Source organism: Aythya fuligula, chromosome 2 (assembly GCF_009819795.1).
Source record: "Aythya fuligula isolate bAytFul2 chromosome 2, bAytFul2.pri, whole genome shotgun sequence".
Taxonomy (NCBI): domain Eukaryota; kingdom Metazoa; phylum Chordata; class Aves; order Anseriformes; family Anatidae; genus Aythya; species Aythya fuligula.
This window is the reverse complement of record NC_045560.1, coordinates 158,174,585-158,199,726: the sequence shown is the minus strand read 5'-3', so window position 1 is coordinate 158,199,726 and position 25,142 is coordinate 158,174,585. Positions and strand designations below refer to the sequence as shown.

The 25,142-nt window shown below is 49.2% G+C and overlaps 1 protein-coding gene across 2 annotated transcripts; it reads left to right on the top strand.

The window, feature by feature from the left end:
- The first annotated feature begins 8,376 nt into the window (after positions 1-8,376).
- On the top strand, positions 8,377-20,478 carry TOP1MT (DNA topoisomerase I mitochondrial). 2 transcript variants are annotated; one of them, XM_032182823.1, is made up of 14 exons: positions 8,377-8,443; positions 9,736-9,851; positions 11,797-11,918; positions 12,640-12,762; positions 13,280-13,467; positions 14,194-14,338; positions 15,240-15,383; positions 15,525-15,710; positions 16,305-16,373; positions 17,264-17,378; positions 17,836-17,963; positions 18,706-18,800; positions 19,678-19,827; positions 20,190-20,478. In XM_032182823.1, exons 1-14 carry the CDS (start codon positions 8,412-8,414, stop codon positions 20,290-20,292), a joined length of 1,716 nt encoding a protein of 571 aa, XP_032038714.1. In that variant the 5' UTR covers positions 8,377-8,411; the 3' UTR covers positions 20,293-20,478. The 2 variants fall into 2 exon arrangements, with proteins under 2 accessions (XP_032038714.1, XP_032038712.1); XM_032182821.1 differs by lacking the exon at positions 8,377-8,443 and adding an exon at positions 8,502-8,602.
- The last annotated feature ends 4,664 nt before the right edge of the window (positions 20,479-25,142 follow it).

The following is a 25,142-nucleotide window of genomic DNA, read 5'->3' as shown; positions in this document are numbered from 1 at the left end:
TCATAGGGCTCTGATGGGGAAGAAGAAGGTGAGAAAGGCTGGATTTAGGGTTTTATTTTATCACTTGATTGTAGGGGTGGCCTCCCCCAGGAGGGAGGTGTTTGTACAGCGTTATTTTTGAAGCAACACACCTGAGAAATGCAAAGGGGTTTGGTCCCCACTTAGGAAATCCCCTTGCCAAAGTTATGGGGTTCTCCTGAAACTCAGATTTGGGGCTAAAAACTTCATTTCCCAGGGCCCACCTTGGGCTGGGGGCCTCCAATCAACACTGAGGGGAGGTTTTAGGGAGGCTGCCTGGTGGAGGACATTTCCCCTAGGGTGGCAGTGAGGGTGAGGTTTTCTCCAGCTTGGGGTGGCTCTGAGTATGTCACCCCATGCTGGGTGAGCGTGGTCCCACCACCAGCTGGTAAAACACCAAAATTTTCAACATATTTCTCCTTCCTTGTGAAGTTTGTGGGGTATCTTGTGGTGTGTTGCAGGTTGCCCTTCAATCCTTGGAAATTCCCCTGGTTTCCTTGATGGGGAAGGACCTTTATGGGTGAAGTCCACCTTGGTGCTTAAATCTGAGCTTTGTTGTTTGCTTCCTCTCAGACTTTGAGGTTTTTTGGGGTGATTTGGGGAAGGATTTGTCTGTCCCAGCCCTGAGAAGGAGGGGAGAGGACTGCTGGGTGATGGTGGCCTAGCTGCGTGCTTTGGGGGGAGTCAAATTCATAGTTTTACTATTGCTTATTTGTTGTAATCCATTATTTTTTTTTCATTATGCTCATTTTCAGGGTGTAGTGAGTGCCTGGGGTAATGTACAACCCACCCAGGCTGCTCTGAGGGTGCAATCTACCCCAGCACACAGCCCACATCTACCCATATGGGTCTATGAATTCTGACGTTTGGGGATCCCTTTTATTTTAGGACAACCTTATTTTTACTTCTTTAACAGCATTTTAGGAGCTGAGATCAACACTTAGCACTCAGTGCTCCTCTTGGGTAATTGCAGAAGCTGAGCTCGCTCCCGTGTGTTGCTCCAAATTTTAGGGTTGGGCTGTGGGATTTCTTTCTCCATCTCGTTGCAGTGCCCAACCTCAGGACCACCGCTGTGACCCCACGTCCCCTCCTGCAGAGCCAGTGGGTGACAAAGCCATGGGGGTTTCCAGGGCCCACGGGGCGAAGGACAGCAGCAACCGGTGGGCACCACAGGGGTAGAAAGGTTGGGGACCCCCTGGCTTTATGGTGTTGCAGGTGGCTCTGTTGGGCAGCACACCCTTAAAATAATCAGCAGGGAAAACCCTACGAATCTCCCTTTTGGGAGAGATTTTGGTGTGTGGATTTTTTTTTTTTTTTTTTTTGGTGCTTCTGCGTATAAAGGTTATGTAGTGTAGCTTATTTTTACCACCAAGGGGGGTTTAAGAGGTTTTGCCTGCTTGGCCTTGGTGGGACGAACTCGCTGTTGTCCCCAGGAAGCGGAAGAATGAGGCAGAGACAGGGCAGGAGGTGCTGAAGGCACCCCAGGGGAAGGCTGTGAAGAAGAAACCAGAAGAAACTCCATGTGTGGTGCAGGTACCATCAGCCCTCTAACAATTCGGGCTCTGGAGATGATCCTTGTGCCTTCTTTGGTGTTTTGTGGGCATCAAACCCATTGCACAAACTCTCTTCCCTTCCCTTCTCCTGACATTCAGCCCCCTGTACTGAAAGGGAAGAAGAAATCTGCAAAAGCCAAGGAGAAACCACTGCAGGAGAACATCATCAGCAGGTAATTCCTTAATGGGGTGGAAGGGCTGGAGGTGGCTGTGGGGAGGAGATGGAAACTATGGGGCTTTGCCCACCTTATTTTGGGGTTCTTGCTATTAAAAGAGTTTTTACTGATGAGAAAATCTTGCCTTTTCTCTCCTTTTTTTTTTTTTATTTTTTGGTTGGGAAGCTCCCTAAAGCATGAGGCTGTGGAAGGTGAAGGCTCAAGCCAGTGGGATGGGATCCGAGCGAAGGAGGCAGCTGCATCTGGGTTGGTAGGTGGTGGTCTCAGTGCCGGGGGATTTAGGAGTCCTTGCATGGCTTTCTCTCAAGGGAGCTTGGGGATGGTGTCCTACAGCTTGGTGTGAGCCCATAAGAGGGAACCTTTGGGCATCTGGAATTAAATTAAAGAGCAAACTGACTGAAGCTTGGGTGTCCTGCTAGTGGATGTGGGTGAGATTGGGGTTGAATCAAATGTATTTTTTGCTGGATCAAGAGCATGAGCTGGCTTGGGTTGGAATGGACTTGAAGGATCCTTCAACTCCAACCCCCTGCCATGAGCAGGGATGTCATCCACCAGATCACGTTGGCCAAGGCCTCATCTAGCCTGGCCTTGAACAGCTCCAGGGATGGTGCATCCACAGCTTCTCCATCCACAGCCTCTCTGGGCAACCTGTTCCAGTGCCTCACCACCCTCACAGTGAAGAATTTCCACCTAATGCCTAGTCTAAATCTATCCTCTTTTAATTAAAGATCATTCTCCCTTGTCCTATCATCATCTACAAGAGTAAAGAGTCCTTCTCCATCCTTTTTTAGACCCCTTTAAGTGTTGAAGGGTCTCAAGGAAGTGTCCCTAGAGCCATCTCTTCTCCAGGCTGAACATCCCCAGCTTTCAGCCTTTCCTCCTAGGAGAGGTGACTGTCCACCCCATCCTTCTTGTAAATGCTTTTGGAAATGTCAGCAATCAACTCTGATTGCATCGGAAGAAAACTGCAGCTGTGAAACCCCCAGAGGGCATCGTGGCTGGTGCCCTGGTAGTGCCACCATTCCTGGTGGCATTTGCGTGCAGGAAGAATGTGGCTCCTGCATGGCCCATCCTGGCTGCTGACAGCAGCTGAAGGATTGTGAACCCGAGAGCAGGAGTATTCCCAGGGAACGAAAGTGCACATTGCCACAGCCAACCTGTAATTAACTCAGGTTTTTATTCCACTTAATGAGTTAACCCAGCTGTTTCTCATGAGCAGCTTTCAAGAAAAAAAAATCCCTGTGTGGTTTTGGCCTCCCTTGAAAGCCTTGGAAAGAGAAACTCAGGGAGTCAGAATTTGTTAACGAGAGCCTCAATGCTTGGGATGGGTTTCAGGGCACTGCATGCTTGGATGTAGCCTTGCATGTTGGTTGGAAGCTTTTGGGGTCTCTGTTCGAGTCCCATCTGAGCTCATTTTCTTCAATATCCTGTCCCAATTCTTCCCTAATTCTTGCTCTTTCTTCCTTCTTCCTTCCCTGCTGTTTCTTGTCGTATTTCCCACCGATGGCTTTGCCCCCTGCTTCTTTCCCTCTTGCCATCTGCTCCAGTGGCCATTTTTTAATCTCCCGTGGAATAAACTGGCCTGGCTGCACATGAGCTGTGATTAGAAGCATCTTTTTGGAGCCTTCCTGTCCTTCTGGCATCCTGGCCCAGTGTCCCCAATAACAGCAGCACATCTAATGAGCAGGTGGTTGAGGGGGGTGATGTATTTTGTAGAGCAAAGCCACGAGAAGTTTTTAGTGTTGACGAAATAAGGTACGGGTTTCTGAACCCCATAAAACTTGAAGCCTCCTCTATGGTTGGGGAAGTCAGGCTAGTATAGGCCTGCTGTTTTGGGCTCCTGGTTTCTGGCAGAAGTGGCCGAAGAAGGGGAGGGTGATGCTGTTGGGATGCAGGGACAATGGCCTGGCTCAGTGATTGCTTGGGGTTGATGCTGCTGTTGGGGTACCCATGCCAGCTCTGCTTTTTTTTTTTTTTTTTTTTTTTTAAACTTCTGCATCAATGCCATGAACTTTTTTCAGGAAAAGACTGAATCCAGCCTTCACCAAGGGTCATCAGCAGGGCTGGAGGGCTCTTCCAGGTAAGTCAAGTCACTTTCTTGATGGCTTTTACTGCCTAAAGAACTGGAAAATTATCCTTTTCCTTGCTGTGGGGTTGTGCAGCCCCTCACTTATCACTGAGACCGCTCCACTTTTGATGCCTTTATGTCACTTGGCCATGTCTTAGTGTCTTTGGTGACCCCAGAAGCTTGTCAGAAAACATCACAAGTGGGATTTGAGCCTTTATCCTGGCCTTTGGGTGGGTGAGGAAGGCTCCTGGCCTGATCCAACCTCTCCAAGCACAGAAGGATGCTCGAGTCAGCAAGGTGCGATGGCTTGGCCGCACATACCTACATAAATGCAGAGGTAGGCGGTGGGGAAGTGCTAGGGGGGACAGCCAGCCTCGCAAAGCTTGGGAAAAGGGTGTTTCTCTCCCTCGCCCTGTGCTAGATCTGGGCAGAGATAGAAGCCTGAATTCATTACGCTGGCCTTTAGCAGGATAATCCTCTCCACCTCGTGGAGGCAGGGGCTTTCATGTCCAGTGAGAAGCCTCTAATAAGACCTTTTGGGGAGGGAGCCAGTCCGAAAAGGCTGCAGGACTTTGCCTTCTGAGTCACAAATCTACTGGCTCCTAATGAGATTGGAGGATGTTTTGCCAAGCTATTTGCACTAATGAGTTTAGTGGAAATTGTGCAATGCTTGCTCCAAAAAAGCATCCGGTCTCAGCCGTCTCCCTGGCGTTATTTCCTCAAAGCTGCTTTGGGGCTTGGGCTGTGGGAAAATGGGCTCTTCCCTAGGGATTTGTTTCACCGCAAAACCATACTCTCAACTTGACTTGAGACTGATGCTCGCCCGTGGAGGAGCTTGGTGGGACACACAGGGGCTGTTTAGAAGTTTAATAGGGCTTGAGAGCCATGGAGAGCTTCTGGTGAAGAGCTGGGACTGATGACTCTGTGCAGGGGTCTGAAAATTAGGGTCACATCTGATGGCTCGATGTGATGAACTGTTGATACCAGCAATCGGGGCTTGCTCTGAACAGGGAGGGATGTTTCTGCTTGGTGCAGAATGGGCTCTCAATGCTGGTCCCTGAACTGCTGTTTTTTTGTGGGGAATCTGCTCCTCCATCCTGAGCAAATTTGAAGGTTCTCTGGAGCCATGCATTGCTCTAAAGTCCTACAGCCCAGTAATTAAGCATCATTCTTCTTGAAAGGCATAGGATAAACTCTCCCTTTTCCTATCTGAAACCTTGTCTGTTTTTTTTTTTTTACCTGGACATGTGGGAGAGCCATCACCACCCTCCTTTGTGGGAGAAACCTTGCTTCCAAGCCTCATCCCTGATGGCATTGGAACAGTGGTGGTTCTTGAAAACTGGCCCTAGCTTGGCTCTGAGCTGATCACCAGCTCAGGTTGTGATGCTTGACAGACTGGTGGGTGCTTTGTATGGTTGGGAAGTGGCTGTGACCCAGCAGAGACAGCCTCAAGTTTCCCTGTGGGCAAGGGAACACCATCACCTTGACCCTGCAGAGGTGTATCCACCACCGGGTATGGTTTAGGTTGCTCTTGCTACTGTTTAGTTCATCTTTGGCTTTCTTTTTCTGTAATGCAAGCAACTGGAAGATGAGGTTCCCAACTCACTAAGGTGAAAGTGATTTTATAGGGGAAGGTTGGTGCTTTGTGGCATTGGCACATGCCACAGGGCTCCCCAGAATTCACCCAACCCCTTTGACTGGGGAAACATTCATGCTTTCCCCACCCATGTTGCTGCCAGTGGTGGCTACAGATCTGGATGTTTCTGGTCCTATAGCTTTTTGTGATAAAGGGGCTTCATCCTTCCCCAACATACTGAATCTCAGGTCCCCTACTTCTGAGGGGATTGAGGGTGCCTGTCCCCAAATCCACACAGTCCTGGGAGACATATCTCATCCAAAGATTGCCTCTTCATCCATGTCTATGACGCTCAGCTTGATGCCACCTCCACGTCCTGCTCTTAGTCACTAAACCCTGCAAGCTTGTCCTGTTCTCTGGGCAGGAATGTCCCTGGGGATGTTTCCTTGGGGCCTTAAGGGGCAGCAGGGCCTGGAGCCCCCCTGCTATGAGGAGAGACCCCGAGAGCTGGGGCTGCTCGGCCTGGAGAGGAGGAGGCTCCGGGGGAGCTTCCCCATGTCCCTGTGGCTCTGCAGGGAGGTGCGAGAGGCCGGGGCCTCTCTGTTCAAAAGACACAGCCCCACGTGGACCATCGAGTCCAACTCCTGTCGCTGTCCCCAGAGAGCAGAGCTCAGTGCCTGCCCCTCCGCTCCCCTCATGAGGGAGCTGCAGGCCGCCATGAGGCCTCCCTTTGGCCTGCTCTGCTCTGGGTTCAACAAACCAAGGCACCTCAGCAACTCATGTGTCTTCCCCTCTAGGCCCTTGACCAACTTTATAGCCTTTCTTAGGACACTCTTTAATAGTTTCTATGTCCTTGTTACACTGGAGCTGCTTTTCAGCCTCTTTTTCCGTGTGGTCCTGAGCTCTGGGTGGCCCTGTTTCATCAGGGGACTGGACCAGAGGTGCCTCCAACCTTGGTCATTCTGTGATGAGAATTGTCTGCATTTGTTACAGGTCACAGCCCAAATCCTGGAGAAAGGGACCTGCAGTGGGACAGCAGCTCTCAGAGACCAAGGATGGAGTTGGGGTAGGAAGCCTAGGGGGTACAGGTGGCTGCCAAGACCCAATCTTCAATGGGATGCGTCCCTTAGCATCTCTTCTGTGTGTCTGGACTTCAGGATAATTGCTCTCCTTTCCTAATATCAACCATTTTTTCCCTTCTTATTGCTTCCTACAGGTCCTGAAATCAAGTGGTGGTGTTCCTGGCATGGCTGCATCCCTCTCTGGAGAGCCTGGGGGTTCAGGGTTGTCTCTTGGGGTCACTGCTATGAGGGTGGGGATGGAGAAGGAGCTGGACTCCTCTGTCCCACAGCAGAAAGGGGATTCCCAAGACCCAAAGAGGAAAAAAGAGAAGAAGCAAGAGCAAAGGAAGCAGAGGGAGAAGGGGTTGCTGAAAAAGGGAGGGAGCAAGAAGGATGAGTTTGAGGAAGATCTTGGGGGTGTGATGGAAGGCATCGAGGATGAGGATGGTGCTGATGGGGATGGGAACTGGGGAGTGGGGCAGGACAGAGCCAAGCAAGGGAGCAGCAGTTGTGTCCAGGAAAGGGGTAATGAGAAGGAAAAGCAGGAGAAGAGGAAAGCAGAGAAACGCAAGAAGGTGAAAATAGAGGGGGAGGAGAAAATGGGGAAGAAGAAAATAAAGAAGGAAAAAATGCTGGAAGAGGAGCAAGAGCTGGAGAGGGCAAATGAGGAATTAGGGGGGGGAGATGGACCAGGAGGGATGGAGGGGAGGGATGTGGTGGGAAAGGAAAGTGAAGATGGGAAAGGAGTAAAGGAGGAGGTGGATGAGCAAGGGGATGAGAGATGGGGACAGGAAGAAGATGAGATGGGGAAGGGAGATGGGCCAGAGAAAGGGAAAAAGCAGAAAAACAAGGAGAAAAAGCCAAAAGAGAAAAAGGAGAAGGGGAAGAAAAGTAAAGAGAAGAGCGAAAACGAGGAGATCCCAGAGAAAACCCGGAAAAGAAAATCTAAGGAGGAAGGAGAGGAGAAGAACAACAAAAAGGCTAAAAAGGAGGAGAAAGAAAAAGAAGAGGCAGAAAAGAAGTGGAAATGGTAAATGTCTTGCATGTGTTTGGCCTCTGGGCAGGTTTAACTTGAATGTAACTGGGGTTTTTCATCTTATTTCTGAGAGTAAAACTGTAAAAATTCAGTTTTTATTAATATCTTTAACTGCTTGGCTGTATTTTCCGAAGCCCTGAATGTAGCTAAGCACTCTTGGCAGGAGGGAACAGGGTAAGAGAGGATGGGAGGTCCCAACTACAAAATAGTATTTATATGGTATTTTTATGAGATATGCTGTTATAAGATTATATATTTCTCCTCAACTGGCTTGGCTGGTGTCCAGCCAGGCAAGGGATGTGCTCACGGCTGGTGGAAGGAGAAAACCCACAAATCCACTTCCATATCAGAGGGAGCCATGTAGAGGAGGTCATAACGGGGCTGCAGTTTTTTCTCTTTGCAGTGTTTTTTGGATGTTCGAGTCAAGATTTTTGCTTAGGAGAGCATCAGAAAAGAGCACGTGGATGGGGCTGATAGAGGGACAACATCTGCTCTAATTTTTTCAAGGTGGAGAGCAGTGGCTTTAGCCACTTGGTGTCATTCTGTCCCCAAGCACCCCAATACCTGAGGCAGGGAAGGAGCATTTAGGGGGGCTGGATGTTTTGCAGACCCTCACAAACCCCAGAGCCTGGGCAGAAGAGGGCTGCTGGGCATTATCCCAATTATCCCATATTGGGATGCTTATGGGCAGCATCCACATCCTGGACCTTTGGGACAGCTTTTTTGAGGCATGGGGTGCTTTGAAAATAGATGACTTTTTGTTGTTGTATTTTTTCTTTAAGCAGTGCTGCTAGGTAAACGTAATTTGCAGCAGAATTGCCCCGAAACACACACAGGACTACACTTCCCATAAGGCTACACAGCCCTGACACGTGGGGAGAGCCACAACCTGGACCTTTTGGTGCTGGTGGCTTTTCCTGGCGATGCTTCGGGCAATGCCACCCTGCCCTGGCAGGTAGCGGGGTGCTGGGGTGGGATGCAGGGGGGGGTGACCAGCTCCGGGGGCACAGGGTGGCATGTACTGGCGTCTCACCACCTCGCTGCTGGGTCGGGGGGTCCCTCGCCCCCGGATGATCCCCACAGGCCTCCGTGCAGGCTCGGGGGGCTGCAGCAGGTAAGTGCAGGTGGTCCCGGGGTGGAGGATTGCATGAATTTGGGGAAGAGAGACGGAGACCTTACCAGTGCTCCTTAAATCACAAATCACCCTTGTAGATGCCTGCTTTTCAGAGGTGCTCCCAGCTACGTTTTCTGCAGCCTGTTGCATTTTATAATATATACTTATATTTTCCTAAATATCTTTTTTAATATATTTTTTCCTAGTGTAATGCCCCACTTGATGCAATCTATCCGGCTTTTGATGCAATCTCCTCCAGCGGGGAGGAGACAGCTCTGAAATACTTCCGGGGCACTGCTGAATGAGAAACACGCTTTTAGTTATTTTTTTCCCCTGGGGGTAAAATCTTGCTGTTTCTCCTGCAATCCTAATTTTCCTGGAGATGCTGGGGTTAACGGGCTGGGTCCTGCTGCTGCCCACCCAGCTGGTGCTGAGCCCTGGGGTGCGGATCCCCTGCTTGTCCCCAAATGCTCCTCGGGCAGGCTTCTTCCTCTGCCATACACCTTAGTTCTCTCTTTTAATTTCACGTTTAAAGTGTTTATTTTTTAAAATGCTCTTCAGGGTGTGTGTCTTTTTTTTTTCTACTTTATATTTTAAATCCTTATTTTGCAGCGGAGGTTTATGGTGCCTTTAAAATCCTCCTTGCTCTGTGGGGGGGTGGAGGGAGGTGTTTTAAGGTCTGATTTGCATTAAGATTGCAGGACAGGGTGGTGGATGCCCATGAGCCCTTTTTTTTTTTTTTTTTTTTGGTGCCTATTAAAGGAGGCAGTGGAGGGCTGGGGTGCGTGTTAACCCTTGCAGCCTCTTTAATACAACCTGAGCAGCCTTTGTGGCCCAAGGGTGGGATTTTGGTGGCTGTCCCATGGGTTTGCCTGATGGCTCCATCCCTTTGCTCTCCCCCTGAGTCCCTCCACGTCCCACTGAGCACATCCCTTCCCTCCTCAGGATGCTTTTCCCTCGTTTAGGTCATTATTTTCCATGTCTGAAAGAGTGGGGAAACTGAGGCAGCATCAGGAGTGATGGAATTTCGCTTGAATTTTGTAGCAATGCTCAGGAGAAGGTCTCAAACCCTGAAGCAGAGATGCTCTCATGGCTCTGCATGCCTCTCATGGGTCTGTGTGCTTCTGTCCCAGGTGGGAAGAGGAGAAGACAGCCGACGGGGTGAAGTGGACACAGCTGGAGCACCGAGGACCCTATTTTGCTCCCCTTTATGAGCCGCTGCCTGATGATGTGCAGTTTTATTACGATGGTAAGCCCACCTTGGGAGGTGGTGTGTGTTGTTCTCTGCACAGCCAAGGAGATGATTATCTCCTCTTATATAAAGAGGGGCATAATGCTGGGCATGAATTATTAAATGCTGAAAATATTGCAATATCCTCAGTCGTGTCTGAGGCTTGCTTCTCTGCTCACCGCTTTCTCTGGTGCGGGGTGTGCAGTCATGGTCCCTGAGCTTCTTGAGGGGAAGCGATGCATCTTGATGCCATCTCTTGAAGACCTTGTGTACATTTTCTGAATATATATATATATTTTTTTCCCTCCCAGCCTATGCATAGCATTTTTTTTCCTGATTAACATACTTTCTGGGTTTGAGCTTTAAGTCAGCTCATGCTCTATTTCTCTGCACACTGGGGGGAAAAGTGTTTTTGCTTTTGAGAGCTGCAGCTTCTCTGTCCCATGGTCTCAGTGACATGTCACTTGTCCTCCAGGACACTGCAGGATCTGGCCAGGCTGCTCTGACCTCCTGGTCACGACTCCCTGTGTTGTCCCCAGAGCCACCACGTTTCATCTTGCTGCAACCCAGTGCATCAATGAGGGGCTGAGAGGTTGGAGGGATGGATCCAGGCTTCTGCTGGCCTTCCTGGGTTTCTCACTGTGGTTGTTGGGCTCTTTTCTTCCACACTCTTGTCTCCAGCCCTGAACTGTTCCCTCTGGAGTGGGGAAAGGAGGCAAGAAGGACCATGATGGGAATCATCCAAGGGATGCTGGAGAGAGGAAGGGACCACAGTCCCTTCTTGGTCCTCCTCAAGCTTTCTCTGGGGCTTCCTATTTTTATTTTTTGAGTATGGGGGGGGGAAAAGAGGCCAATTTGGGAAAATGAGGTGTGTGGCAACACTGTCAGCAGAGGGCACTGCTGGGATATCGATGGGGCTGTTGGAGACTTCTGTTTTTTTTGGCTCAGTAAGGAGAAATCTTGTCGTATGCATGTAGTTCGTGTAGGGTTTGGACCTCCGCTGTGGTTTCTGCTCCGTTGCAGATCCATCCGTATTGTGTGCATCCAGGCTGGTGGCTTTGGTTTGGCATCTGGAGAGCAGTTGGCTCGGTTGCTGTAAGGTTTCACCGTTCCTGGGTGAAAACCCATGTTTTTGTGCCCAGGCAGCAGCCCTGAGTAGGAAGGGAGCTGCTGCACGTAGGCTGCTGTGAGGCTGTGACTCACCATGCTCTGCAGTGCAGGTGGAGGTCAAAACACCAAAATCAGCACCTGGTGTAGGCAGGAACCATCGAACCATCCCTGGAGCTCTGAAGGGCATTTTTTTTTTTTTCCTGTGGCTTGCCTAGAAAAGCTATTTTAAAGAGTGTGCTTCCCAGGAAGAACCAGAATGTTCCCTGGCTTCTTTGGGTTTTGTTGCTACAGCCAGGGAGCTTGGGAGAGGCTGGTGGTGGCTTTGCCACCTCCAAAAAATGATCCAAAACCCTCCTGTGGTCATCCAGTGAATCTTGCACCTGTATTTGTTTCATGCATGTTTTCTTTGAGCTTCTTATGATTTCTCCATCTGCATAGGAGATGATTTGAGATGAAGCTATGAGAGGGATCCTGGCTGTTCAGCGTGGTCCTGGAAGGGATCACGGCTGGAAAACAAACCTTTGTGTTGCCTCGTTAAGCCAAGAATTTGGGACTTAATGTTGCAGGACAGCTGCTGAAAGCCTCATGGCTCAGCGACCTCGGTGTAAACCGGGCTCTTACAGAGAACAAAATGATGAAATGTGATTGCAAATTAGTCGTGGCAGTGTCCTGCTGTGCTGAGAGCTCTGGGGATTGATCCACAAGCAAGGCTGCTTGGTGTATGGGGGTGCCAATGTCCATTCTCAGCCTTTTTGGCACCATGCTGAGCATTGAGGACTGACCAGGTGATCTCCTGGGGCTGAAGAGTGGGACTGTCCCCAAAACTGATGCTCATGCTCCTCTCTCTTCCCAGGCAAACCCCTGAAGCTGAGCCTGGCCACGGAGGAGATTGCTACCTTCTATGCCAAAATGCTTGATCACGAGTACACCACCAAGGAGATCTTCCAGAACAACTTTTTTAATGACTGGAGGAAGGTACCTTCCCTGCAGGGGGGCTTCCTTGCTGCCCGTCCTCTGCATTAAACCCCCCAGCGTTAAAACTGTTATCTGCAGGCATAGCATGGGAGGAAGGGGATGGTTTTTTGGGGTTTAGCTCTTTATTTCTGTGCTCCCTATGGGTTTGGGCCAGGGCTTGCTGTCTACAGCAATCCTTGAGCACTTCTTGTTGGCACTTGAGCTCCTTTTGAGTTTAAGTGATGCTGTCTAACAGAGTAGGCATGGGGTCTACCAAACAGCTTTGCAAGCTATTTAGGGTGTGCCTTCCTCTGTAGGATTAACATCAAGAACCTACAGCACCATGGCTCAGTCCCCCTGCACAATCAAGACCCCTCCTAGTGCTTACCTCACCCTTCAGTGCCCCTTTTTCAGACCCTGACGTCTGCGTGCAGTCCCCTTTTGGGACCATTTATTCCTGCAGCAGAGGTTTGAGGCTGCTCCACCCCAAAGCTGGTTGTATTTTGCTTCCCAGCTCAGGTGTCCAGAGCAGCCTGGCCTCCTGTTGGGGCAGCTTTATCTTCCCTTGGGTGGATGTTGCTGATGTGGCTGTTTCCCTATGATTTTTCTGAAGAACTGGTGTGCAGCTCTGTATTTCCTTTTCTCTGGGGTGAGATGTAGCCAGCAGCACTGTGCAGAGCTCTTTTTGCCAACTGTCTTTACCCAAATTGTCTTTACCCAGTCCCTGTCATCTCTCCCTCAGGAGATGACCCCTCAGGAGCAGAAGATAATCAAGCACCTGGACAAGTGTGACTTCAGGGAGATCCACAAGTACTTTGTAGACAAAAATGAGGCACGGAAAGCGCTCCCCAAAGAGGAGAAGCAGGTGAGGACTGTTTCCCATGATATCTGGGGCTGGCTGATATGCTTGGGGACCAGCTTGAGGTGTCCTATCTCCTGCTGGGCTCTCTTTTTTTGGTGGGTGATGTCCTCACCTGGGACCTCTTAGGTATTTGACTGGTTCCATCTCTCCAGGGCCATCACACCCTTCTACATTGAGCTTTTCTGCAGGTGGTGCGTGCCTCCTGGCTTTGAGAAGTCCCAGTCATCCTCAGGCCATGGTTTGGGGTCCTGTCTTATCCAGGAGGTGGTGGACCCTTGCTATATGGCACTAATGAAACCCAAGCTTTGTTTCATCAGCATCTCATGCTGGGACAGCATCCTGATGAGGGTTTGCAAAGCAGGTGGAGGTGATCTGTGTGTTGTGCTCGACTCTTTTTTCCAGTCCTTTGAGCTTTGTCTTTCCTGCCTTGATCTCTCCAGGGAGAGGATGGTGGGCAAGCACAAGTCATGGGGTTTCAGCTATGTCTTGTAGGGTGATGGTGGCGTGGTGCTCATTTCAGAAACTGAAGGAGGCAGCAGACAAGATCCAGGAAGAGTACGGGTACTGCATTCTCGATGGGCACCGGGAGAAGATAGGCAACTTTAAAACTGAGCCTCCGGGGCTTTTCCGTGGCCGCGGTGACCACCCCAAAATGGGCATGCTCAAGAAGAGGATCATGCCAGAGGATGTGATAATCAACTGCAGCAAGTGAGTTGCCGAGAGAAGAGCTGAGGTTGTGGGGCTGCTTTTGGGGCTGGGATAAGCAGCACATCTCCTCTACGTGGAGCTGCCACAGGATTTTGCTCTCTGCTGCATCTGGAGCTGTCCTATAACCTCCTGGGACCTCCAGACCTCTGCTTTGCAGTGAGGTCTGACCTAGTCTGTACGTGGCTGGGGAAGCTGGTCAGCAGTCCTGCCTCTTGTTGGTGCTAGCACCTTTAGCAGGATATCAGCTGCGGGTCCAGCAGTGCTCCTATTGTCTCTTTGAAGCTGGGACAGCTGGGTATTGTTTCTGCTGTGCTTCTTTTCAAAAAAAGGTGTCATTCTGCCTCACTTCACAGTTTTTTTTGCTGGCTGGAAGCATCGACATCATCCTCACTGGAGGGAGGAAGAGTAGCAATAAGTTAAGAGTGTATTTGCTATAAATGATGTTGCTTGGGTTGGCCTTAATGCACCCGCAGGAAGACCTCATGGCCTTGCTTCAAATCAGTCCCCACCAGCCCAACAAGTTCTCCTCTTGTCCTCAACATCCAAAGGGTACAGACTGATCATGTAATCGAGCAATTTGGGGCAGGCTTTGTGCTTTCAGTAAGGAGTGCTGCAGCTTCTTGACCATCCTTTGCTTGCTGTGAAGAAATGGTTGAGATGCTGACCCATTTCTTCTCCTTTTGTGGCCTCTTTGGTATGAGGGCTGTGTTCTTGCTCTGTCCCCAGGGACTCCAAGATCCCCGAACCTCCTGCGGGCCACAAATGGAAGGAGGTGCGCTTTGACAACACGGTCACCTGGCTGGCCTCGTGGACCGAAAACATCCAGAACTCCCTGAAGTACATCATGCTGAACCCCAGCTCCAAGCTGAAGGTCAGTGAGGTGCTGCTTTTTGTGCAGGGCTTGTTGCCTTGCGGGCCACTGGCCTTTTGCCAGGTGGAAAGGTTTAGGGAAAAAGATGTGGCACGTCAACAAAAACATACTTTCCTTTCCAAGAAAAAGGAGATAAGATAGATTAATTAAACTAGATTAAATGGGATGCCCTTGGTTGTGGTTGGGGGTGAAAAAAGGGTAAATTCTTTAAGCATTGAGCCTGTTTTTAGGGACGGATTGCTGGCAGAACTGTCCCAGTGCCATGCTGCTTGTTTTCATCTTAGGGAGGCTGTTGAAAGCAGGGCAGGGGCAGAGGGGATCCACAGGGTATGAGATCCAATGGGGTCTGGTCCATTTGTGCCAGCAAACGGGAGGACAGGAGGAGGTGGGATCACCATCTGCAGCCCTGTGGGAGGGAGGGAGTGAACACAGCGGGGAGAGAAAGGTGACTTAAAGCTATTATATGGAAAGGTGACTTAAAGCTATTTCCAGTCCTCAAAGCTAAATGAAAAATAAGGAAACCACAAGCCAAGCAAGCACATCGTGCCAGTCCACGCTGGTGGTGTGTGAGTATCAGTGGCCGTGGCTGTGCAGTGCTGGACCAGTTGGCTCCTAGTTTACCCTGTGCTGTCCACAAGCTGGTGGAAGGCTCATGCAGACTATGAGCAGCTCCAATTTTGTGAGGATCCTGAACCCAGTGCAGCCAGCAGAGGGCACAGAAACCCCAGCTGAGCTGTTTCTGCTTTAATTTTTCATTTCCTGGATTTATTTTTTTGAGAAAGCACTGGGTTTTGAGTGATACTTAGACCCTGGAGGTTGTGTTTTCCAAAACAGGGGCTGGCTGGTGGAGATGGAAATAAGACAGGGCACTGAGTGGAAATACCTTGGTCTCTTTTTCCAGGGGGAAAAGGACTGGCAGAAGTACGAGGTAGCCAGGAAGCTAAAGGACGTTGTCCACAAAATCCGTGCTCAGTACCAGGCCGACTGGAAGTCCAAGGAGATGAAGAAACGGCAAAGAGCAGTTGCTCTCTACTTCATTGATAAGGTACCTGTGGCCTTACCCTGGCCCCCCAGGGTGAGGGTTTTTTAAAATTATTTAGTTTCTTTCTTCCTGATGTCCATGCCCTCTTGTGGTGGAGTTGTGGTGGGTTGGAGGTGACTCACGGTCTCCTGTGGCTCCTTCCAGCTGGCCCTGCGAGCTGGCAATGAGAAAGAGGAAGGGGAGACCGCGGACACAGTTGGCTGCTGCTCCCTGCGCGTGGAGCACATCAAACTGCACCCCAAGCTGGACGGGCAGGAGCACGTGGTGGAGTTTGACTTCCTGGGGAAAGACTCCATCCGCTACTACAACAAAGTGTCGGTGGAGAAGCCGGTGAGCATGGCTGAGATCGGTGTCGTGGCCATTGCGGTGCAAGGGGGTTTTGGTTCACTTGGTGGTGGTCCCAAATCCGCATATGAAACGTGTGTTTCAACCCCACTGTGACAGCACGTGCAGGAGATGCAAGGGTGTTGTGGGATGAAGACACCCATGTGTTGACCATGGCCTGGAGAAGAGGGTAGAAGCTTTGGGGTAGGGATTTCAAGGATGTTTTAGCCCATGAACTGTGAGAGAAGTCCTGCCTCCTGCTGGAGGGAGCATCCTCAGGTGACTAAGTGGGAATTAAGACTTAAAAGTGTCCCCATTCCTTTTCGTTTTGCCTGTGAGATGAAGTTAATGCTGTTTGTGGGGAAAAGTGGAGTGCCAGGGATAGCAGGGATGGGGAGAACAGTCTGTGGCACCAGTGTTTGAGGTCTCAGTGGAAGTCCTTGAAGTTGAGCAGGTTGGTGCTGTGGTAGGATGCGTGCTCCATGAGTATAAATCAGTGTATCTGGATGAGGGGATGAGGAGGCAGATGGAGATGAGGGAGGTGTCTGGGAGCAGTATGCTCTCTGTCTCTGACCAGGACCATCCCTTCTTCCTCTCTAGGTGTTCAAAAACCTGCAGCTGTTCATGAAGAACAAGGACCCAGGAGATGACCTCTTTGATAGGCTCACTGTAAGTTGTCACCTCTCTGCTCTTGAACCCCCTCGATAGGAAAAAAGTCGCAACATCCCAACTTCTTTTAGCATTGGCAACATCTCTCCTTTCCCAAATGCAGGCTTGTCTGTCTGCCTGCGCCCACGACTAACCCATATCCCTGCTAAGGAGGTGTTTTTCTGCTGCTTTCCTCCTGGAACTTATCTGCCTGGGCTTTTTTTAGCCTGGGAAGACCTGCCCACATGCGTGTTGCCCAGGACATTGCTGGAGGTGTCAAATCTCAGCTGTCTGACATTTCCATGCCTTGCAGAGGCTCAACAAAAAAGGGAGAGAGACTTCAGGAGCATAGGGGTGCTGGAGAGATGTGCTGCAGCCTTTTCCTCCCAGCAACCCTCTTAGAAAAATTTCTACCTCCTCTTCAGCATCAAACATGGGCTGCTTCTCCCTGTGCCCCCCCCTTCTGCCACTTGCCCACAAACCCACTTGTCCATCTTGCTTCTAAGGAAGGCTTTCTCCAAACCCCAAATGAGTTATTTTAGCATCTTCAGTTTCTGCTCTGACTGCAGCCCTGTGTGCTCTGTAGAAGAAAGATATCAGATGTGATACGTGTGAGATGTGATACTGGATGTGAGATATGTCCCCTTGGACATAAATAGGCAGAAATTGTTCAATTTGAGGGAAGTTCTTTGTGAATTTTAGTGTTTGTCCTAATCTTCAATAGTTGAAGCCTGACCCAATAGGTAGATCTGCAAGTTACAGAGGATGTGTGGTTTTTTTTGAGACTTTTTCTAAACGCCTACTGGGTTTGTTTAGGCAAAATATGATGGTCTGAGAAGTGATTTATTGTCCTGGCTTCTGCTGCTTCTCCTCCTTTTTTTCTTCACTTTGTCCTCTCCTCCTTCCTCCAGACGGTCATCTTGAACAAACACCTCCAAAATCTGATGAATGGCTTGACTGCCAAAGTGTTCAGGACCTACAACGCTTCCATCACATTGCAGGAGCAGCTCAAGGCCCTCACTAACCGTGAGTTTTTAAGAATTTGTGTTGCCCCCAGCTGCCATATGGGGGCAGTGGGCTCAGATGTCCACTCATTGTCCCCATAACTGCCTGCTCCTCCTTGGCTGGTCATGCACCACGTTGTAGGGTGGTGTATAGCTTATGGGTGCATGCAACAGGTTAGGAGCTATGCCGAGTGATGAAATCAAATTACCTGCTCAATGGTAGTCTGACAGCCAAGACAGGATTAGATTTTTCCCCTTCTTTGTATTGTTTATTGTATTATTTCTGTCCTGCCTTCTAGTGATGAGATGCACTTTCAAATTTGGTGCTTCCCAGGTGTCCTTTACCAATTTCTACAGCCAGCACTGCTCTCTCCTGAGAAAGGATGGGAAAGGCAAACATCTTGCTGTTGTTCTGGTCTGCTCTGTCTTCTCCAACTCCCAGAGAGGAGACAAATAACGATCCTGCACTTTATTTCCAGCTGAAGACAGTGTTGCAGGAAAGCTGCTCTCCTACAACCGAGCTAACCGAGCTGTGGCCATCCTGTGCAACCATCAGAGGTCCACGCCAAAAACCTTTGAGAAGTCAATGCAAAACCTCCAGAGTAAGGTGAGGAAGACCAAACTGAGAGCCCTCACCCTGCTCCCACCTCACCAAGCTCTTTCTTGGATGTGAAAAGGGAGGGGGGTGAATAACCTGATGCCTAAAGAGATTGCCCTGATCAAGTGTGGTATCTAGGAAATGTACCAGAAGTGGTGTGGGTGCATCCGCAACCCAGGGGTGGAGTAAGGTCAAATGCTGGTTGAAGCCCATGTGGCACTGAATTCTTTTCACTGCTTAGTGTCTTCAAACCAAGCTGGGTGCTGTTAGTGATGCCACAGCTCAGGACTATGGAAATGAGTTCTCCTATTCAGTTGTTTGTAGGAGAACCAGCTGAAATTTAATGGGTCTCTTATGGCAATTCCACAAACCGACTTTTAATTGTCCTCAGATCTTTTGTTCATGCTCTACCACTGGGCTTGGGACTTTGCAGTAGGGTCTAATATTGTTATGAGCCAGTCAATCTCAGACAAGTGCACAACATGAAAAAGCTGTGAGTTTTTCCAAACATTTGTGTTGGAAAAGACCTCTAAGATCAGAAAGTCCAACCCTTAACCTAGCACTGCCAAGTTCACTGTTAAACCATGTCCATGAGCTCTACATCTACACGTGTCTCAGGCAGTTATTGGATTTAGAGGTTTAGATCAAGGCTGATGAGAAGTTGAGGAGCAATTTGGTATGGTAAGGGAGAGGCAGCTGAAATCCCTGGGGAGGACAGGAGCATGGGCTCACTCTGTGTTTGCCTTCACAGATTGATGCCAAGAAGCAACAGCTGGAGGAAGCTGAAAAAGAGCTGAAAAAAGCTGAAGATGAGTTTGAAGAGACAAAAGATGCCAAAGCAGAGGCGTGAGTGACTCTTCCTTACAATTCCTGTTTGCAGAGGGGTCTGGCTGGGACCTGTGGGTGGGAACGGTGTGGTCCAACACCCTACATGTAGCTCATGGGAACTGAATTGGGTACTGGGTGCCTCCTGTCCTATGGGAGTTGAGTGGATGGATGGAGGTCTTGTGGTTGTCTGCAATAGCAGGACAAAGAGTTCCCTGAGGGGGTGTTTCTGTGCTCATATCTCCAAATACTTGGATTTCAGCCCAAGCTGCTGGGTTGTCCTACAAATGTCATGGCGTAAAGGATGCCTGACTTGGGGTTGAAGCTGGCCCTAATGCAAGTTTTCTTGTGAGACTTCTGGGTGGAGGATTTGTCATGTATCTCTCCCCTTCCCAGAACCCTAATGTGACTTCCTGCCCAGTGACAGAGGGCAGCTGGAGAAAGGGAAATAAAGCTTTTTTTTTTTTTTTTTTTTTTTTGTACTGTGGGGTTTCTTGTCCTGCTTTTGGCTTGTGCTGCTAATGTGCAGAGCAGGCTGCCTGAAATGGTCACTGCTCACAGAGTCTGGATCTGAGGAGGTGGTCTCTGCTGGCTGCAGGCTTTTGTACTTGTACAACTTTAGTGCTAATAGTTAAGATGTGATTTTTATTTTTTTTTTTTTCCCCCTCAAGTACTCTCACCTGATAGGTTAGTACTACATAGCATCTTCTGCTTTGCCATTCTGGAGCTATTTCCAGGCTCAGGACTTAGAGTGAATTTAGAGACTGCTCCAAGCTGAAGCTCGTTAGCTTCTTATCATGCTCCCAGGCAGCCTCAAGCCAGGAGAACTGCTGTGTTTTGCCTCTGTTGCTTCTTTTTTTCCCTTTAACTTGCTGTGTTGTTCTTGTTCTGCCCTCAGCAATATACGGAAGAAAAAGAAGCTGTTGGAGCGTCTAAAAGAGCAGCTGGCCAAGCTGAATGTCCAGGCCACAGACAAGGAGGAGAACAAGCAGATAGCTCTGGGCACGTCCAAGCTGAATTACCTGGACCCCAGGATTAGCATAGCCTGGTAAGTCTTGGGTGTGCTCCTATAGAGAGATGTGCAGAAAATTTGCTTGTTGGGGAACAAACGTGTCCGAGCCGTTTTGGTAAAGGAATAAACCTTGTCTCTAGCTGGCCAGAGAGACCTCTCCAAACTCTGGAGATGTTGGAGCAAAGTCCGAAGCTGTGGCCTCCGTTTCTGCAAATAACTGTTTGCAGGGTTCAGGGCAAGAAAGAGTCACTTTGTACATCTTTATCAACTGTGTAAGGGCAATTAGGGGAGCTAAGGAATTATCACAGATGATGAGGGAGGACTACCGTGGTGGGAGCCAGGTGGGATGGGTTGTGCAGCCCTTGGGATGTCCCCTCAGTGCCTTGTGCTCTCCGTAGGTGTAAGAAGTTTGGTGTGCCCATTGAGAAGATCTACAACAAGACACAAAGGGAGAAGTTTGCCTGGGCAATCGACATGGCTGATGAGGACTTTGAATTCTGAGAAAGCACCTTTCCTGTTACCTCATGCTCATTTGGTGCTGTTTAATATCTTTCTTTTTTACATGCTGCAGCAGTTGTTGCAGATGTGGGGTGCTTGCCTAAAGGAAGTTTGATCTATGTATTTCATATTGTTTTTTTGTATAAAAACTAGAAACCAGATGTTTAAAACAACTGACTTGTGACGCTCGTTCTGAGTGCAGTAACTTTGCTGTGAACTTTTAATTCCTCTCCAGAGCTGCCAAGTGCACTGGATCTCTTCTTTTCTCCTCCTTGAGAGTATGGGAAGAAGATTTGAGAGCCTTAACAGTGCCAATAAATGAGATTACAGAGTCTAATCCCATCTCCTTGCTGTAATGGAGATGTGCTGTGCTTTTAGCTACTCTGAATTAGCCTGATGGGGAAATATGAGGCAATGACAGCACTGAAACAGGCAGCTGCAGTATAAGGCCTGGGCTTGGGTCAGGGGATACAGTGGGAGGAAAAGGAAAAATCTGAGGGTGTTTTTGTGGCATTTTGCCCTCAGGATGTGAGAGAATTGTGCAATTACACTGACATAATCAAAAGGGAGAGGCTTTGTGTTGCTATAGGAGGAGTTCCATCCTTGAGAGGGAGGGATGCTTCTTCCTTCCCCTGGACACAGAGAAGGAAGGGACCAGCTCCATAAAATGCTGCTGATTGCTCAGTTGGCTGCTTTTCTGAGGGAGGGGGGGAAAAAAGTGAGATTTGCATGTACCTGGCAACAATTAACCTAAGTGCCAGTAAATATCAGGTGTAGGATGTTGCAATGGCAGCAAAAACTTATTGCATCTCAGGGCTGATGTTCAGGTTGCTGTAGTCCAAAGCAGTCAGAGCATCCCATGTGTTCACTTTCTGCCACTTATTCTGGTTTTAAATTGTTTCAGTTGGGAGTCATTAAAACTGGAAGTGATCTGTCTGAATATTGGGATACTGGAGGCCAGAGGCTTTCTAGCAGCTTATCCAAGACATAGTTCCACTGAGAGCTGGTGCACAGAGTCCAAGCTGGAATTTGGTCTCTGGAATGGGTGTGTGAATGCTCAATTGTCCACAGGGATTAGGCTTGATATGAAGTGCTTTGCCTTCAAGCAAAAAGCCTACCTGCACATCTCCAAAACAATTTGTGTTGGTTCCTAAGGGCCCATATGTGAAACGGAGCCCCTACACTTGCTGCTGCATGTTAGCTGAGATGGGACAAGTACAAGGAGAAATGCAGGAGGGAAAACAATGTTTTTGTCACATCTGCAGTAGGAGGGCACGTGCAATGCTCTACCACATGGCTGAGATGTGGCAGCTTAAGAAATCCTGATCACCAGGACTCCCTCTCCAAGCCGCAAGTGCTTATCTAGGGTTTGAAGAGACAAGTGAATCTTAAAACAGGGATCTGAAACAATCTGATGGCAGAAGTGAGAGGGAATTTACTTACTTTTTCTGACCAAGCTAACCCGGTTGCCAACTGGACAGGAGCTGCCAAATGTGCTGTGACCGCTATGTTAGATTTGTACCTGTGAACACAAGGGACCCAGTGTTCCTTGTTCCTGGATCCACTGCATAGAGGTATTTTCCTGCCCACTCTGTTACAAATGCTTTCTGGCTTTAAAAATTGTCGAAGTTATTAATCACCACTAACTGTGGTGGAAAGGTCCCATCTAGCAAGCCCGTAGAGGGGAAAATGCTCATTTCCAGTTGCAGAAAAAGGAGCAAGATCTAAGTGGGTGTTTCCATGGGACCAGCAGACTTTTCCTTTTTTTTTTTTAAGTAACTTTTAGAGGAAAAAATCACTCAGGAACCATGTGAGGGGACGGAGTTGTAAGAGCCACTGCAGCAATCTGAATAGCTGCTGAGGAAGCAGTGGAAAATGCCTCCATTCATCTTGCTTCTCTCCAGAAGTCTGTGCTTGGAGCAAAACCCATCAAGACATCAGGGAAATCCAGCTGCAAGCCCTGTGCTTGCCTCTTGCACTGCAGCAGCTGAGGAGCACCAACATGGCTCAGTGTCACACTGAAGGCTCCTTGGCCATGCTCTGGAAATCAGGGCTGTGAAGAGCTGTCAGTATCAGCTAAATAATTACTGACTACTCTGTAGGAGCTTAATGAAGTTGCTATGTTTTTCCCTAGAGGATGTTAACCTGTGTCACTCACTCTACATCTATGGCGTAACCAGTTCTGTCAAAAAGCTCAGTGAAACAAAAATCGGAAAGACAATGAAGCAAACTGAGGTTGGATGGGTTTTGTTTCACTTCTTACTGTTTTGAGTAATGCAATAAAGCTGGGACAGCTTTGAGGGGAGAAGCTGGTAAGTCTGGGGAGTGTCCTCCTGGCTTCTGGCCATACCCAAGCAATACACAGGTTGGAGAAGCTGGGTTTTTACTGATGATATCACATAATGCAGCAATCTGTCCTAGTTCCCCATCTGTCAGGGATTTTCTCCTGCTCAGGACCCAGAGGAGCAGGAACTCTGACCCCATCACTTGTGCCTATAAGAGCAGGACCCTTCCCTTCTCTTCCAGGCACCAGGCTGGGGTTATTTGGGGATTCAGAGCAATGCTTGCATGCTCAGCTGAACCCTGCTTCGTCTCTCTTGGCCCTTTTTGGGTTGCTTTCAGCTTAATTTCTCCAACGAGGTGACTTTACTGTAGGCTTTCGTGACTAAGATATCTGGTAGCTCAAAGTAAAAAATAAATAAATAAATAAATGCTCTGAACTTGAGCATTTTTCATTGCAATCACTTTTTTGTGATTGGGAAAAAATTGTGAGTGGGGGAAAAAATGCAGAAATGGAAGATCTGGTTTCAGGCAAAACCAGAAGTGGTGCCTTCCCTTTTAACTTTTTGGGCTGCTAATGGGCTTTTCACAGAAGCCTGCTGTTCATCTTGGCTGGGAGGAGACCTCAAGGCAAATTTATCAGGAACAAGGCTGGCTGCTCATGCTGATCCTGGGATGGGCTCAGGGCTGCTCTCGTTTCATAACAGTGCTCAAAAATCCTCTTGGTGGCTGGAGTCTCCCTGCCTGCAGGCTTGGGCTGTCCCACGCTGTGTGATGGCTGAAGGACAGCACTGGTCCCAAGGCTGCTCCCTAAAACAAGCCTGTGGGTGGCAGGAGGTGGTGAGAAGTTCCTCTTGACTTGCATTAGCATCTCCTTTCCTTCCCAGGCTCTCTGTGGAAGTGCTGAGGCTGGGAGGGTCTCTGAAGGCTCTGGTCCAATGGTCCAACCTCCAAGCATGCTCAAAGCATGGCAAGCTTTGGTTGGGTTGCTTTGGGGCAAACTTTATATCTCCAGGGAGGGAGATTTCCTCCATTATTTTTCCTGAGCATCTGTTTTGGTATTTAATCAGGCAAACGTTTATTTTTCTGTCCTTTTTATTTATTTATTTTCCTTCTATCCCTGGTTGGAATTTGCCTTGCTGTATCTCCTGGAGGCTCTAACAGGGCTTCTGTGTCACCATCCCAGAGAGATGGGAACAGAAAGCCAACACGCTGGCACCCTTTGCAGGAACTGAAGCCCTCGGTCTGAGCCTCTGCTCATCAGAAACCTTCCCACATGGTGCTTTCTCCTGGGGATGAGTCAACCTCTTTTTGCTCGACCAACCTTATCCATCCTCGCTGCTGAAGGCCGTGCATCGGGCTCCCCTTCTCTGGAGCTGCCTCCTGCTTTTTAGGGCTATCAGGGCTGGTTTTAGGGTGGGCAGCACTGTTCCCTTGCCTACCACGGCTTCCTGGGGTGGCGAGGGGACCTGGTGGGTGCCCATCACGTGTGTCTCCTTCATCTGCTTAATGACAGGGCCATCGCTCGCTTGTAGGTGGGCGGCTTGTGGCTGATTCATCTTAATTGGTGCAGAGAGGCAAGCGGGTGTGACAAGAGCTCCTCGGAAAGGAATTTGCTGCTGAACTGCTCCTTACACCCCGTGTCTGCTCCCCGGTGAGCCATCAAATTAAGGAGAAAGCAAAACAGCTGGAGCCGGGCAGACGTGGGAGAAGTGGGAACCCCCTGCGGGGATGAGAAACCCCAAGGGTTGCCAGAGGGTTTTTCCCTCTTCCTCCCCCCCACCTCCTTCCCTTGAGGGCTGATGTTACAAAAACTGCAAAAATTGGGAGAAATGGAACAGAAACTTTAAAGGGGATTATTGTCAATGTGAGAGTCTCGCTTAAACGTTGTTGTTTCCTATCGCTGCTGTGATTCAGAGCTTCTCCCTCTGAGTGCAATAAACGGAGGCGCTTCCTTTCCCAGCCTGGATTAGCAGGAGGAGGAGATCGTGGCTGTGGTTTGGCATAAATAAAACGTGTTTAAGGAGCTCCCCAGGCTTACGCAGTTGTGCTCTGCATCCATCGACTGTCAGCCAAGTTCAGACCACTTAAAATAAGCTCCGATGGGATGGGTTCCAATGGGAGTGGCTGCAAAGGAAAGTAAATGATTAAACTATGAGAAATTGGATCCCCGTCATAAAACGAAGGGCAGTCTAATGAAGGCTAGAGGAAGGGTTTTTAATAGGATAAAACCCTAGGATATCAGACTTGTGAGTCCTGCTGGCACGGAATGCAACTTGGGCCAGGGAGGGGAAGGTTTTGCTGGCTGACACTGGTGTCCCACAGGGAATGAGTAAATGGCACAGAGGCTGGTTCTTCCAACAGCTTCTTTTTAGCTGTAATTGTGATATAGTTGGCCAGCCGAGCACATGCATTGTTTGAAAGAACAATAAAGGGCTTCTAAGGAAGAGCTCAGCCCAGCTGAGACCATCCTGAGCTCTGAGGAAGGCTTCTCCAGACCTTAATTCTGAGCTGCTGCAAGCTGGGGCATGAGGAATTCCAATAAATTGCTCAATTACGATTCTTAATCCAAG

Bases quoted from the DNA above. Each gene is read 5' to 3' on its own strand.
- TOP1MT (XM_032182821.1), top strand. From the start codon at position 8,505: ATGTACTGGCGTCTCACCACCTCGCTGCTGGGTCGGGGGGTCCCTCGC. The intron at 11,919-12,639 runs GTACCTTCCCTG...TCTCTCCCTCAG, and splicing joins TTTTTAATGACTGGAGGAAG to GAGATGACCCCTCAGGAGCA. The intron at 18,801-19,677 runs GTGAGTGACTCT...TTCTGCCCTCAG, and splicing joins AAAGATGCCAAAGCAGAGGC to CAATATACGGAAGAAAAAGA.